Source organism: Ictidomys tridecemlineatus, chromosome 10 (genome assembly GCF_052094955.1).
Source record: "Ictidomys tridecemlineatus isolate mIctTri1 chromosome 10, mIctTri1.hap1, whole genome shotgun sequence".
Lineage (NCBI taxonomy): Eukaryota > Metazoa > Chordata > Mammalia > Rodentia > Sciuridae > Ictidomys > Ictidomys tridecemlineatus.
The window spans coordinates 55171925-55188852 of record NC_135486.1 but is presented as its reverse complement, the minus strand read 5'-3'; the positions used below and the strand labels follow the sequence as shown (position 1 = coordinate 55188852).

General features: G+C 40.2%; 1 protein-coding gene across 2 annotated transcripts in view; it reads left to right on the top strand.

Moving 5' to 3' along the window:
- Window positions 1-16928, top strand: part of Spmip3 (sperm microtubule inner protein 3) — a 60696-nt gene that overhangs the window by 28293 nt on the left and 15475 nt on the right. For both annotated transcript variants that reach the window (XM_078022965.1, XM_078022964.1), the window contains exon 2: window positions 10709-10777. In XM_078022965.1, coding sequence (XP_077879091.1) covers window positions 10722-10777 — 56 coding nt within the window. In that variant the 5' untranslated portion in view covers window positions 10709-10721. The remainder of the gene's footprint in view (window positions 1-10708; window positions 10778-16928) is intronic.

The following is a 16928-nucleotide window of genomic DNA, read 5'->3' as shown; positions in this document are numbered from 1 at the left end:
TAGAAGAAGGCTTTTCCAGTTGCTCCAGGACTGGGAGTGTAGCCCACTGGTAGAGCACTTGCCTAGCATGCATGTGTGGTCCTGAGTTTGATCCCTAGCACCGCAAAGCAAATGAACAAAAATAAAACCACAATTGCTCTTATTCTACCTCTCACTAGTGTTGAAGACCTTCCTGGTAGCCTGCCGTTGAGGAATGGAATTTTAAAACTCATTTTAAAGTCATTCAAATCAGTTTCACTGAGAAACAGAGGTGGTTTTTAGGAACTATCTCCATAATGAAAGGAAATGAGTAAAATTGAGTAGAGGGAGAAATTGAACTGAGATGCAGTGAAGGTCTTCCTCAGTCAGGTGATTACACAGGGAGCTTTGAAGCTAAGATTACCTTTCACAGTTGATCTGAACCCAGGCAAGGGGACTGGATCTGGGTGTCTTCATATTGACAAGTCATTGGATGTGGACTACCTACAGGTGGGAGCATAAACCGTGGACCCAGTGTTCTTTGGCCAAGAGAAACAGTGAGTTATTAAAAGCAACATATACTAAGCAGATGTGGAAATAGCTCAGACCTGAAGAGTAGGATCATGGCCCAGAAATATATATTTCGGTTTTTAAAAATTAATACTGAAATGCTTTTGGCTTAGTAAATATTTCTTTCCAAGCACAGTTTCAGTTGCTAATAAGTTTCATTTGCTATCGAAGAATGCTTCAAAGGAGGTTGTAGTTTCTTTTTGTTGTTGTTGTTCCTGTCACCGAGATGAGATTGAATCTAGAAGCTACCGATTATTTTGGGAAAAATTTTCCAACAATTCAGAGTAGTTTCTTTTTTTTTTTTTTTAAGAGAGAGTGGGACAGAGAGAGAGAGAGAATTTTAAAATTTATTTATTTTTTCTTAGTTCTACACGGACACAACATCTTCCTTTGTATGTGGTGCTGAGGATCGAACCCGGGCCGCTCGCACGCCAGAGGAGCGCGCTACCGCTTGAGCCACATCCCCAGCCCCTCAGAGTAGTTTCTACCAGGTGGTTTTCCTTTCCCTAGGGTTGCAATTTAAAAAAAAAAAATAGGTTGCAATTAAAAAAACAAAAACAAAACCCCACATTTTTAAAATATTCCCTATAGACACATTAGTCCTTATTTAGACTTAAGGTGCATTTGGGATAAATTAAATGAAATAACATGATTTATAGAAATAATTTTTTAAAATATTTCCTCTATTTCGGTTATGGGCTTTACTCTTTAATGGCTCATAAATTTCAGTATATCATCTGGCCATGGGTTTCATCTGCTGGCTGTATACCCTATATTCTTTCATCCAGTTAAGCCCTGATACTCTTTTTAGTATTTTGTTTTGGCTGTATCCTCTTTCCCATCTAGTCAATAAAACTAGCACTACCATAAAAATTTAAAAGATTTTAAAAAAGAGTAGGATCATGGCAGAGCACCACCTTCTCCACTACAGGGATCCCTGCACTTTATGGCTAGAGGGCTCATCTGTTTTGAAACGTTATCATCAGGCTATCAGACTATATTTATAAGTGTTTTCAGATTGAAAATTTTCATATTAACTTTAATGTTCCTAGTTATGTTTTCTTTATTATCTGAATCATGAGAACATGCATTATTTTTCAAAAAATATTTAGATAAGGAATGTGCAGATAAGGAATGTCTCTGAGCTCTCTGATGTCACCAGGGAAGAACTATGACATTTCAGTGGAGAGAAACTGATCCCTAAACAGAGATTGTCAGTGGATCCTGGGGAAGAGTACCTTAAGGATCATGCTTCCAAACTTGAAAATTCTGAATAGGAAAAAAAGCCCTGGCTACTTTCCTGGATGCTGGTCAGGATGACCTGGCCATATTTTGCCTTTTGAGAGTGTGAAATGACAGATGATATGGTAGAAAGATAGTCTGAGAGCCTCATGATCACATTTTACAGGACTATTCCATTAACATTCTTCTAAAGAAGCATTAGCTTGCCATTTACAACATCCAGGAAGAGGTTTGGAGGATATTTTAAAGCTCAAGAGAATGGAGAACTATGTATTAGAGATGGTTGTCATTGAGCTTGTCACAAGTTTGAAGAAATTTGTCTCAATTAGTATCTTCATGCAAAAGCAGCACCCCCTCCCCCTTGTTCCAAGGAACTTCTGATGACCATTTCACACAATCTTTTATACTCTGTAGGTAAGTCATGATTTTTATTTAACACTTTAAATCATTTAACATCTCCTTATGTTATATACACATGTGGGTATATAACATGTATAGTATGATCTCAGTTTTCTAAAATCACTTCTGTCTTTAAAATCATCTCACTCTTTTGTTGTTATTGTTTTGTTTTTTTGAGATACTGAGAATTGAACAGGACCCTGTTTACTTGAGGCACATGCTCTACCACTGAGCTACATACCTATCCCTTTTTTATATTTTATTAAAGACAGGGTCTCACTGAGTTGCTTAGGGCCTCATTAAGTTGCTGGGATTGGGTTTGAACTTGTGATCCTCCTGCCACAGCCTCCCGAGTCATGGGATTGCAGACAAGCCACACCAGCTTGCTATCTCACTCTTAAAGTCAATTTTTTTATATTTCTAGCAGGACCCTGAATTGAGGTTCACTAATTCTTGACGATGATAATTTCTGACTAGTGAAATTTGTGTTCATTTTAAAACTTTTCTTCTATCTATTTTTCTTTTGTATTGCCAGGTGTTTTCTCACAAAGCAGAGGGGGATTTGTTTGTTTGTTTCCTTTATTTAAAAAATGTGAATTATTATTCTTAAAATGAAAAATTAACATTTTAATGAGATGTTATTCATCCTGGGCTTCAGTGTTAAACAGAACTGGATTAAAAGCCTAGGTTCATTACTGTCTGGTTGTATGATGTTAGGCAAGGTCCTTAGCTTCTCTTGACCTTTATTCCAAATGGAGATACTTACCTCCCAAGGTCATCATAGGGCCTGAGACTGTAGGAGTCAAACAGCAGAAACAGTGCCTGGCACACTGAGGGTGCTTACTCAAAAAAGAGAACCAATTTATCATTTCTGTTTGTGTGGACCAGTATGTTGCTTCTGTTCTTAGATTTAAATGTTCCCTAGCTTATCTGTCTCAACAAAATGCCGTGTCACTGGGACTCTGGTATTAAATTATTCTGGGTCTGTTCATCTAGGTTAAGCTTCCAGTGGGAGCCCAGCCTCGATCTGGTCTGTCCTAAGTGCCATCTGGATCTGATGGAAATATTTAACTTCTTACTTGCCAACTGTATTCAATTGAAAGGTGCCCATATCTCCAGGTCAGCCTATTATAGAGAATTCCAGGGGTTTTTTGCTTGGCTTTTGTTTTTGATACAGGTTGGTCTAAATGAATACTTTTGCCCTTCTGTTCTCAGGTTGTGATTTGCTGATCTACATAGTAATGCTATTGTAATGCTTCATGGATTGGTTAAAATTATATTTTTAAACGATTAAAGCTTCCTTTTATGCCTTTAATAGCAGCAGTATGGAGCCTAATCTAGCCTTAGACCAGGCAGAGCTGGACTCCTTTGTCCTTGTGCCAATCCTACTCCCTCAATTCTCGCTTGTGGAAGGCAGAATCACCAGTACAGCACTGCCCAGATCCTTGACCTTGTGAGGTCCTTGGAACAATCTTTATAGAATAGAAAGCTTTAGAGATTAAAGAGTCTAGGGTTATTTGCCTGTATGACTTCTCCCTTTACATAATGTTTGCCCTTTCTTTCAATGTGCAGCTAGGCTCCCCATAGAGACCAAAAATCTCTACTTTTTATAAGCCTGAGTGAGCTCTGAAAGGCATTGCCTAGCAAAACTTTCTAACCCACAGTGCATCACAATACTCTTTGAATGATGTAAAGGGATCAAGTCCTACAACTCTGCAGTATGCCTTTGCAGTCTTTCCAATACGAGGAGGCACTGAAATAACTGCTACCCCCAGAAGACTGCTATTAAAAACAAGGAGGTCCCTACCCACTGCAGCCCAAGCAGGTAACAATGACATGGTTGCTACTGTCTATGCCTCTCTCTCGTCTGACATGGTGGTTGCCTTACTAAATAGCTGATAGCATTTTGAAGGTTCTAGAGACAGGCACTCACAACTTAAAAAAAAAAAAAACTTTATGGCAAACTTTTATATAAAGCCTAGAAATTATTTTAGAAAATGAATATTTATCCCTCTCAACTTAGAGTCATTTTAACAGTTTAAGCTTGACGTATTGATTTATTTTTAAAGAAATGGAGTATCTTGCTCTCTATGATGCAAGAAAAGTTTTAAAAACCAACAGATGACCAGGTAACTGAGTTGACTTATTAATTGGTTCTTTCATTTATTCATTCATTCCAAAGTATGTGTCAAGCACTACTCAGATGGAGAACACTTTGCAAGACAATGAGATAGGAGAAGGATAAGGAGAACAAAGAGAGTAGTTGCCAGAACAATATGCTTTAATTTTTTGTTTACCAATGTGACTCTATGATGAATGTGTGACTTCATCTCCACTAGACTGTAAGCAATATAACAGCAGAACCATGTTTGTCTTGCTAAAAATCCCCCTCACCCTCGCCAATGTGTAGCACTATCAGGAAAAGGTAAATTATTAATAAATATTTGTTGAATCAATGAGTCAGTTGTACAGCAGTGGAAGCAACTTAGGTTTTATAGTCAGACAGGACTGGTTGTGACTTTAAGCATGTAATTTAACATTTCTCACAAATTAAGAATAATAACTTGCAGGACTTTTGCAAAGACTGAGTGAAATCACATATGTGAAAAGTCTGTTAGGTGGTGCTTTCCCCTCCCTTTCTACTAGAAGGTGGTTGTTCTTTCTCAAAATTGCATTAGTTATATTATTTCTCCTGCATTTCCAAATAAATAAGATAAGCTTGTCTGTGTCTGCAAAATTAAATCCTGCTGGTACATTGATAAAATAAACCTGATAATTTGAGAGAATTGTTTTCTTTGCCCTGTTTGGTCTTCCAATTCATGAACATAGTATATCACTCAGGTCTTCTTTGATTTTTTTAAAATAAGTCGTTGATTGACATTAACTTATTTATTTGTTTGTTTATATGTGGTGCTGAGAATCAAACCCAGTGACTCACGCACGCCAGGAAAGTGCGATACCACTGAGCCATAGCCCCAGCCCCAAGTCTTCTTTGATTTAATTCACTAACTTTTTGTGGTTTTCAGCATACAGATCCTGTACATGCCTTGTACATTTTTACACAATATTCCAATTTTAGTGATTATAAACTATTATGTTTTAAATTTGGGGTGTAATTTTTTTTATTCATAGTGCAGTATAAAAATGATTTTTACTATATTACAGGAGTTAACTCTAGGTTTCTTGAGATTTTCTGCATAGACAACAACATTATTTGCAAATATAAATAGTTTTCTTCCTTTTCCATCTATATTCTTTTCTTTTCTTTCCTTATTTAAATGGCTAGAAATTCCAGCATTTTGTTAAATAGGAGTGATGAGAGTAAACATTCTTATTTTTTCCCACTTTTTGAAAGAAACTATTCCAGTCTTTCACCATTAAGTATGAGGTTAACTGTAGGTTTCTATAATGTTCTTTATTAAGTTAAGAAAGTTTCCTCATAGTTTGTTCTCAGATTTTGCTGTGAATGGGCAGATTTTTAGTATTTTTTACTGTTATTTATATTGTAGAAATCTTACTTAATCAATAATATGTCATACAATACCAAAAAGTTGCTGAGAAAGTTGACAAAATACATCTTATATGTTGGTTCCCACAGTGACCATGTGAAACATTAAACTTTAAGAAAGTGTGTTGCATTGTACATTTTTAAATTTATTGACCCTAGTTCATCTTCTGAACACTAGCATAAATAAAAGGTTCTAAAATTAAATTTTAATTTCTGTGCACTGGGAATGACATCTTCTTGCCCCCTTGCACTTCACTTTCTAACAAGGTAGCAGGACAATAAAAACAACATACATAAGTAAATATTCAGTATGGCAGAAAATCCCAAGTGCTTTGGAGAAAAATAAAGCATATAGCAGGAATAAGGAATCCCAGGGGTAAGGGTAGAGATAGGTCTCATTTTAAATAAGATCATGAGGGTGGGGTATAGGTCAGTGGTTGAGCAGGTACTTAGCATGTATGAGGCCCTGGGTTCCATAACTAGCACCAAATAAATAATAAGTAATAAGGTGATATATGAACTCACCAAACAGCATAAAAGAACATTAAATTTTAGAATTAAGAACATGCTGTAGCAATGTGGGAAAATTTTTCATTATATATTGTTAAATTAAAAACAATATAAAGTAGAAAATCTGCTGTGGTTTCAACTATATAGATATGTATATATATATATGCACATACAGAATATAAAAAGCATGAGAGTAGCCATTATTGGGTAGAATTATGGATTGTTTTACTGTTCTTTAGTAACATTATGTTCTCAGGACATATTATGTTTTGTAATTTATTATGTCTTAAAAAAGAAAAATGTTTTAAGGTTTCTATTAGTCAGCTTTCCACTACTATAAAAAAATACCTGAGATAATCAACTTATAAACAGAGAAGATCTAGTTTGGCTCACATTTGTGGAGGTTCCAGTACATGACTGGCTCTGCTTTGGGCCTGTGGTGGGAACACATGGCAGAGCAAAATTGTTTGACTCTTTGGCTGAGAAAGAACAAGAGAGAAGAAGAAGGGTTCAGGGCCCAAATATCCCCTTCAGGGACATGCTCCCAATAACTTGAAGTCCTCCCATAAGCCCCACCTCTGAAGGCTCTACCCTCTCCCAGGACCACCAAGCTGTGGACCAAGTCTCTAACACATGGGTCTCAGGGAACATTCTACATCCAAACCACAGCAGTTTCTTAGGGTTAATTTGAAATCAAATAAAAGGTAAGGGATGGAAGGTTAAGCTTGAACTTGCATGTGCTCTGGAAGAATTTTACATGAGGCACATCTAAGAAAAAAAACAAAACAGTTTTCTTGGCAGCACTGGAGATCAAACACAGGACCCTGCACATGCTAGGCAACAGCTCTACTACTGAGCTACATTCCCAGCCCCACAAAATCTTTGAAGGTGACTAAGTAAAAGCTGTAAAGATTTGCAGGTGAAACAGAGAGTTCCCAAACTTCCTCATGATGAGGCTAGAAAGTTTAAAAACTAAATCCTGGCCCTAAAAGGTGCCAAGGAGGTCAAAACTGACATGTGCTCTGGCTAAGCACAGCCTGAGTAAATCCACACATGCACATCTCCTGGCTTTTATTACTCAAAATTGCAATGGCTTCTACAAGATTGGCAGAGAGACAATAGCTACTTCTCCCCAGTTTGCTTAAACTGCATTAAATACATATTTTCTTTTTACATTATTAATTATTTCATTTGTGGGCTGGCAGCTGCATCTGGCCAACCAGGATCCAGGCACAGTCTCTGGCTTTGCTGCCAGTAACAAAGGACAGGAGAGTTACATTTTTCTCGGTTCTGAGTACAGCTGTGGAACAGGCTGTGGATATGGCACTGATAAATTAACTACAAGTTCATGCTTGAGAAATCACATTCAGATTTGGTGGCTATATTTTTTTAAGATTGACTAAAACAAAATGTATTGATACCTCTTATTACCATCTACATTTTCTTATGTGTTTAAGAGATGCAGAATGTCATGCCACAGTCTGGCTGGGCACAATTCAGGAGCCACTTATCAAGCAGGAACGAACTTTATTTTTAGAACACACACGCCCACCACATGAGTTCTTCAGGAATTCCCTCAGAGCCCAACTGCCAACTCAGGCACTCCCTGCGAGTACCTCCTCCAATCTCTTCCTGCTCTTGAGGCCGATTGGCTGGGTCACATAGGTGGAGCCAAAAGAGTCCCCCAATGAGCAGCTCTGAGATCTGAAAGGGCCGGGAAACAGCCCTATGAGCATCACCGTAGAGGAGCCAATCAGCTGGTTGCTGGGGCTGCGGTGAGCCAATCAGCTGGAAGTTTGCTAGGGCCACTGTGAGCAATCAGCTGGAAGTTTGCTTGGGCGCTTCGGCTGTGTCTCTCAACAATGTCAGATCTATAACTACAATCAGACAAGGGTCTCTGATTATTCTGAGAATTTCATCTGAGACTCAGAAACAATTGTCAATGGGTTCCTCCAAAACTGACTGCATGGCATGGCCAAAGCATGGCAACCTACAGTGCTGATTCAGAATTTCTAGGCCCTGAGCAATCCCTGTATCATCAAGGGCAATGTCAGTGCTGTCTTTGGAGCACAGATGTCCTAGATATCTTAGATTTTCTCTAGCATATCACTTCTAATGAAGTAAAACCTCACAAAGCATTCTATTTGTACCAAATTACACAAGAACTCAATTGTGCATAACCAAACTTTCTTTTGTTCTCTCTTCCTTCTTTTTTTTTTTTTAAAAAAAACTAATCACAGCAGTGCTAAAGGTTAAAAATACATTATACAATGAAGAGGCTTCTATGGATAGCCAACTATTCTGTTAGAATGTAATGTCATTGTAAATTTCCAAGTTGCCTTGAAAATGATCCTCAGAGGTGAAATAAATCAGCTAGCTGGCTGGTAGGCAGTGAGTTAAGTTTTGACTATAAAAAGCAGGAGAGGGAGACATCACACACTTTTTTTTTCCCTAGTCCTTCCTCCTGGTTTCTTTTCTCTTAGCTTCTTTTGAACAGTCCTACTTTTATTTTGGCTGATGGTCTCAGTGCTCTGGATTGTTTAAATATAACACAGTTGTTAAGATTAATGTTTCTGGAGCCAAAAGATTCTAATCCTGGTTTCCCTGTAAATTGGTACAGGCTACTTTACTTCTTAGTACCTGTTTTCTCGTGAGTAAAATAGTTTCACTGCTTTGCAAGGTTGCTGGGAGGCTAATGGGAGCTAATGCATGCTATTCAACACATAATGTACACTCTAAATAGAAACTCATATTTTCCTTTCTTAAAGGTGCTTTTAAGATTACAGAACACTCACACACATTATTGCCTCATTTAATCCTTGGAGAGGTTCTGTAATCAATATGCATAGCCAGGAAATGACCTGCCACAAGAGTCTCAGTCCAATGTTCTTCTGCTGTGCTGGTTGCCATATTTATGTAAATCAGAGCCCAGCTGTCTTCATATATAGAAAATGTAACATATACATAGAGCGCAAAATAAGGCACAGAAGATACTCTATAAAGAGCATGGCTTTCTCATATCTTTGTCCTCCTCCCCAGTTTCCCTTCCTATTATGGATTTGTGTGTGTGTGTGTGTGTGTGTGTGTGTGTGTGTGTGAATATTTAATTATAATTGTGTGCTCGTGGTAAGCTATTCTCTGGTAAATAATCAGACATAATATGAAATGTTAGACAAGAAACAATACATGTTTAAGTCTGAGATCAGTATGGGAAATAGAATGGAGCTTAAAATAGAGAATGAAGAGTTTGCAAAATCATTGGAAAGGATGGGTAGGGCCTCCAAGAATCTTCTAGAACAATTCCACAAAAATCAGGAAGCTGCTTATAGAACAATCAAGTTCAAGAATCCACTCCCAATGCCACTACCATACCACTACAGCTCCCTCTGCACACCCATGAATCTGGTGTTTGAACAGTGGAATGCGGTTCAGTCACTGTCTTTGTAGCAACTGTATCTGGACATCCCCAAAGCTAGAGATTAGACACTGGATTTCTGCTGCAGAAAACCATCATATCTTTATAGCCTTTATTTTTTAACTTATTTTTAGTTGTAGATGGACAAAATACCTTTATTTTATTTATTTTTATGTGGTGCTGAGGATCAAAACCAGTGCCTCACATGTGCTTAGGAAAGCACTTTACCACTGAGCTACAATGCCAACCACTATTGCCTTTCTTGCCAATGGGTCAAAGCAGCAAGATATTTTCTCTGCCTCATTTTCTTTTCCCAAGTCCACGCAAACACATCTGATTGAAGGACAAAAATTCACATTCAGAATTTTAGTTGTAGAGACTCTCAGAAAGGTAGTGCTTATTTGTAAGCTTGTGCAGCAGGAAGGCCCACTAAGAAGTGAGAAAGGAGACTGTGCCCAATTAACATTCGAGAACAGGTTTTTTTGTTTTTAAAGAAAAGCATACCTGTACTTATTCACTTATACTTTCCACTTCTTTTTTGCTTCTTTACTAGTCTTCTTTTGTTTTCTTCCCTAAAAGAGGATATGGATAGACCTTCTACTATGTCAATGTTATTACAATTTTTCTTTCCAGATGCACTTTATGGTGTTAGATAGCTGTGTTAGTCAGCTTTCCAACACTATAACAAAATACCTGAGATAATCAATTAATAAGGGATAAGGTTTATTTTGGCTCATAGTTTGAGAGGCTTCAGTCCATGGCCACTTGACTCTGTTGCTTTGGGCCTGTAGTGGCATAGTTCATCATGGCAGGAGTGCATAGTGGAGGCCTGTCTAGCTCACTGCAGCCAGGAAACAGAGAGAGAAAGAGGAAGGGGCCATGTTTCCAATAACACCTACAAGGGCAGGCACCCAATGACCTAACTTCTTGCCATTAGGACCTACGTCCTAAAGGTTCTATTACCTCCCAATAGCACCAAAGGCTGGCAAACCTTCAACATATTGGTCTTTGGGGAACATTCCAGATCCAAACACTAGTAATAGCTTATACCTGGAAATGTGTAAAACTGACAATATTAAATTTCATTCTATATATTTTTTTTTCAGATTCCTATCCATCATGACTGCCATACGACTACGTGAATTTGTTGACCGTCGCCCAGGGATTCCACCCAGGTAATGATCTTACAGATGCACAGCCTTCCAGAGCTGAGGCAAGGCCAGCAGGCACCTAGTGCTTTTGCCTAACATGTGTGAGGTCCTGGGTTCAATCCCCAGTACCACAAAAAATAAAAAGCTATTAGGATCTGTCACCCTGCTGCTCCCTTATTGAAAAACAACTGCTGCCAGAGGAATCTTCTTTGGATTTAGGGAAAGTGGTTAAAAAAAAAAAAAAGAAAAGAAAAGAAAAGAAAAAAAAAAAGAAATCCCATACAATGGGGGCTGGGGATGTGGCTCAAGCGGTAGTGCGCTCGCCTGGTATGCCTGCAACCGGGGTTCGATCTTCAGCACCACATACCAACAAAGATGTTGTGTCCGCTGAGAACTGAAAAATAAATATTAAAAATCCTCTCTCTCAAAAAAAATCCCATACAATCTGCAGAATCCAAGTAAATAGGTAGCTCCAAATTTCCAAGAGATCAAGAGGATTTTGGTTTTTCTCTGGGGAAGGGCTTTTAAAAAGTTAGAATGAGCCAAATTTTGGATGGGGGCCTTTTATTCTGCTTGAGGTAAATTGAACCACCCCTGTGCTTCTGCAATATGGGAGCTGACTGCACAGATGGAAACCAAGGAGGAATTTCACTCCTTCTCCAAGATCATCTCTAGCACAGGAATAAAAAGCCCTATACATGTTTTATTGTGCCGAATTCATCTTGCTGAGAGGTATTGGATAACAATCTGTAAATCCTAACCCCACTGTCTTTCACCTTCTACCGAGATTTGTAATTCAGGACTCTGGGGGAGCAACACAGTGAGACTTTCAGGTCAGCTTCATTGGCGTCGTGGATTTGAGCAACCTTTATGTTTACTTTAGTGTTTAATTATTTTAAGAATGTTTGGTCAATAGAGAAGTCCTTTGAACTCATAAATTACCAAAGGAGGGGTGAATGGGATTCTCTTAAGAATCCTCTTTTCAGAAAAAGCACAGGTCCCTGAAATCTACCTGAGGAGGAAACAGGGTAGAGAGGAACAGGGACTGGTTCTAGTATTTCCTGATTCCTCCCTCCCCACAAGTCCTTGGTCTTTTTGTGGGTAGGTAAGACTGTTTTGTCTCCTGTTGGGCCCATTTAGCTGTGGTCTTGTCTCCTGGAGAAAATGGAAACAAATCTTTGTTGGTTTCTAATGCTTGGTGTCTCATGGAGCCAAATCAGTCACTGGGTCTGAAGGAGCCTGGAGGTTTGGGGGAACAGAGCGCAGCTAGCCCTGGGGCCCACTGGACTGTGTCCAGCTCACTTGTGCTTATTATCAGAGCCATAAGAGGGGAGGCTGATTCAATAGCTCCATCTCTTCTTGCACCTGGTATAGCTGGTGCCCCACCTTTCTCCTGCAGTGCTTACTGGGGGCCACGTCCATGCCTACCTTATGCCTTGTCAAAAACTATAGGTCCAATCCCTCAGCAAGATACATCAATTCTATGTCCAGGAGGACAGATCTCTCATCAGAATGCCTTGTATCCCTGTGACAGAACACCTGAGATATACAACTTATAAAGAGGAAAGATTTATTTGAGCTCACAGTCTTAGAGGTTTCAGTCCAGGTTGGTTGGCCCTGTGCTTTGGGCCTGCGGCAGCACCATACATCATGGCTGGAGCATATGGCAGAGAAAGCTACTCACCTCATGGTGGCCAGGAAGAAGACAGAGGGCCCTTCAAAGGCACAATCCCTATGAACTAACTTGCTCCACTGAGGCCCCACCTCCTAAAAGTTCTACCATCTTCCAATAGCACTATGAGCTGGTTTTATGGTTTGGATATGAAATGTCTCCTGAAGGCTTCTGTATTGAACATAGCCATGTTCAGAGGTAGGGATTTTAAGGAAGTGAGTGGATTATCAGACTTTGACCTCATCCTCGGGATTAACCATTGATGGATTCATGATTCATTGACAGTGAGAGGTGGTGGAACCTTTAGGAGTGGGATTTCAGTTGGAGAAAGTAGGTCACTGGGACATGCCCTAAAGGGTTTTTCTCTTCCCTGACTTCTTCCCACCCTCTCCCTGCTTCATGGCTGCCATGAGGCGAAAAGCTTTGCTCTGCCATGCCCTTCCATCATGATGTTTCTGCTTTGAGTCGGTCGACCATGGACTGAAACTGAAAACAATGAGCCAAAATAAATCTTTTCTCCTCTAAGTTGGTTTTTTCCAGGTATTTGTCACAGCAACAAAGCTGACAAACACAGCTGGATACCAAAACTTCGAACACATGGGCCTTTGGGAGACACTCCAGATCCAAATTTCAGCAGTTTGACTCCAGCTCACTGCCTTGACATGGGCCAGAACACCACTGCCTCTCCGCTTATCTATGACAACTCCCACTCTTCCCCTCCAACAATCTGTTCCCCAGAATGAGCTTCATAAAATGTTAATTGGATCACAGCCCTACCTTGAATAAAATGGCTCAACCCACTGCATTTATCATATAATCTAAACTTATTGCTGTGGCCTACAAGAAAATACCCCTGCCTATCTCTTCTTCAATCTTCTCCAGGAGGCCATGCTTCTTTCATACCTGGGGGCTTCAGATAGCATCTTCCTTCTGCCTAGACTGTTCCCTTCCCCGACCCTTTCACCCAGCATGTCTCAGTGGTGTTGCCAACTGGTCAGACAGCCATTGCTTGGCCCCTCTGGCTAGAAGAGACCTTCTTCCTCTGCCTACCTCTCCACTTCTGTTATCCCCTACCTCACACCCTTTTTCTTTATTGCCGATATCACAACTTCCGATTACTTTACTTCCTTCCTTTCTCACTACTGGAAGGATAATACTCATACAGCTCCTATTGTGTGCCAGACATTATTCTGAGTACATATTATCTCATATAATTTTTGCAACAACTGTGAATTCCAGATGAGGAAATTGAAACATCATGTGAGTAAGTGATTGTCCCAAGGTCCCATAGTACTTGGCAGTGATGGGCCTTATACCCACTGGTTTGGCTCCACCATTGTTTCTTGACTTTACTGCAATTTGCTACTTCTCCAGATTAGCCCTGCTGATGTGGGGTTTGCTTACCTTTGTCTGAAATCCACTATCATTACCTCTGCTTAGCAGATAGCCACATATGGTAGGCCCTCTGTGTACAGTTCTTGAATAAACTAAAAAGAATGAATGAGAAAACTATTCTGTCCTTTATTTGTGGTTTGGTCTCCTGTGACTGGCAGGACCTGGGCCTGGCCTTCTGCTCTTCTGCATAGCATTCATCCAACTCATCTTTAAATGCCTAACCTCGAGGACTATACCATACCAGGAGAAACCGAACTGCAAACCAGTAGAGTCACCTAATAAAAATAAATATTAAATGGCTCACAAGTAATTCGGACCACAAATGATTCTCATTAAAAGAATAGTATTAAATGCAACTGTTAACTGGGACCAATCCAAGCCACGGGCTGGAGAGCTGTCATTCAGGGGCAGGGCTGTTTGTGGCATTGGTTTTTGGAGTTCAGGATGTTCCTGAAAAGATCATTTCAAGTGCATTACATTTAGTGTGGTGCAGAAGATAAAAGATAGCAACATTGTGTCATATATAAATGGATTTTTAAAATATTTATTGGGTTGTGGGTGTAGCTCAGTCATTAGAGTATGGGCTGAGGCCCTGGGTTCAATACCTAGCAAAAAAAAAAAATTTTTTTCAACTGGAGCAGTCTCTCAGTCTCTAAAATATCCAGAGGCAGCTGTTGGATCAGCTCATCCTGCATGGGAAGATAGCAATACCTAACATGGAATATTTTACTCGCCAAGTATGAATATCTCATTTACTCTCATGTAACCTTTAATGGAAATGATAGTTATTGTGCTTATTTTAATAATGAGAAATCTGAGGCTCCTTCATTCCTTGAAGAGATAGTATGAAACCAGTAGAGCCTGGGAGGCAATAGGATAGACTACTGGTCTCCCAATCCCTGCCTTTAATCCCATTTTCTGTATTAGGTTGGCCTTAGCTGAATTACTTATTCCCTCTAAACCTTAGTTTCCCAACTTGTTATAGTACTCAACATACTCTTATGATTAGTTAGCTGCCTGAATGCGGTTTTCATTACCAGATGGGGAACATTGGGTGAACAGAACATGTCTACCTACCATCACTGTGTCCCTAGTACCCAGCATACTGGAGTCACATTAGAGTTTGCATAAGTACTTTTTATTAAATTGGAATAACAGCCCATCTGACATTGCTATGTCTTTATTGGTTTTCCTTTCTTTTTGCTACATCATAGTACTTGCTGTCTATCTGTAAGTAGGAGAATCACCAAGTTCATACAGAAATAGTGACAAACTCTTTTGGATGAAAGGATGAACATCCTTTCATTGTGCACACACACAGATGACTCTCTGGGTGTGACATGGGGTTTAGGGAACTGAGTTTGATTCATGGCTTTGGCATTTACTAGGGTGATATTTAGAAAGTTCACTTAACCTCCCTGAGCCTCTTTTTACTCTTAAAACACAGAAAGTTAATAATATTTACCTTGCAAGGTCACTGTGAGAATTAACATGAGATCATCTCTGTAAAAGTGCTTTATAAAGCATGAGGCACAGCCCAGGTGCAAAGACTTCTCTTTACAGAGTCACAGTGACTCAGGCAACCTCACGCTGTGGTCCAGCCTCTGGAGGGATGAGCACCTCTGTCCTTGCCTGTGCATATTGAATTTTGTCTGAGACTAAACCCAGATCCTGCTCCAGTTACAGTCACCCTCCCAGGGAATAGGTTTGCTCTTCTGTGGACTGAACACATCATCTCAAAGAGCCAAGCTGTCGGGACTTATGAATAATACACGATGGCATTGGACTCAGCTGGACTGTCTGCACCCACCCTAGGCAAAGGAAAGTGCTTTCTACAGCTAATTCAAAAATCTTGAAAGCCAAGTCAATAGGAGTTGGTCTGGGCAAGGCTCCAAGCCAAGTCTGGAAAGTTGGTTCATGCACTCACTTAGATCCATCGATTTTTGCCTCAGATCTAACCTCTAGAGGACAGGCTGGGTACTGCCCCCCGCTAAGCATTTCTCCTTAGGAGGTAAAAGTTTTCCTTCAAAATACTGGTATTTACATTTATCAATTGGTAGCTGTTGTGTTTGAGATGAAAGTCATATGGAGCAGCTTGGAAAACTGACCCAAAGAGATGGAGGCAAAGTGTACCATCCTTTCTCAAATCTCTCCACCTCTCCACCCTGCCTGCCCTCCCTCCAGTAGCCACCTCATAACACGCACTTTCCCACTCTCTCCACTCCAACTGAGACCTACCAAGAGACACACCCAAGGGACCGTAGGAATGTTACTTGGTGCTGGGGGAGGCTTCTCAGTTCTCACAACAGCTTTACACACTGCTCCTAGGGAGCAGCACTTAGTTCGTTAGCCTGTATTTCGCTGGCATTTGCTGATGCATGCCAGCAAAGAACCCACAGGCAAAACACAACCTACTGCAAAAGCAGAATGTGAGAGACCACAGTGCCCCTTTGGAACCTCAGCAGATTCTTCACAAACTCCAAGGTGTTGCTTGGATGAGCACTTAAGAAAGCTTTGTCTCGACTCCCATGCATTCAGAAATGCCATTTGTTCCCTATTTGTGTGCCAACTTCTCTTTCCTCCTATGACTTAATCCCTTGCCGTTATTTACTATTCAGGGTTCAGTCATATTATCCCAGCCACTGGGCAGGCCCAGACAGCCTGTGGTTTTTCTGAAAATCAGAACTCCCTGAGGTCCTGTTTGCATAGACAAAGACACAGACACAGCTGCCCTGCTCAGCACTTGCCCTTCAAACTTGACAGGCCCACTCTGGTCCCCTGTTATAGCTTGGATCTTCAGTGTTCCCCAAAGGCCCAAGAGTTAATGACTTGTTCCTCAGTCTGTGACACATACTGAGAGGTGTTGGAACATTTAGGAGGTGGGGTCTAGTGGGAGGAGGTTAGGTCACTGAGGGAATGACCTTGAAGGAGATATTTGTACCCTGGTCCCTCCTCTTTCCTCTCCTTCCTTCCACCCACCACAAAGTGAGCAGCTTTGCTCCCACTACGTTTCCATCATGATCTGCTACGTTGCCTCAGATCCCAAAGCCATGGAACCACCTGATCATGGACTGAAACCTCCAAAACTATGAGCCAAAATAAACCATT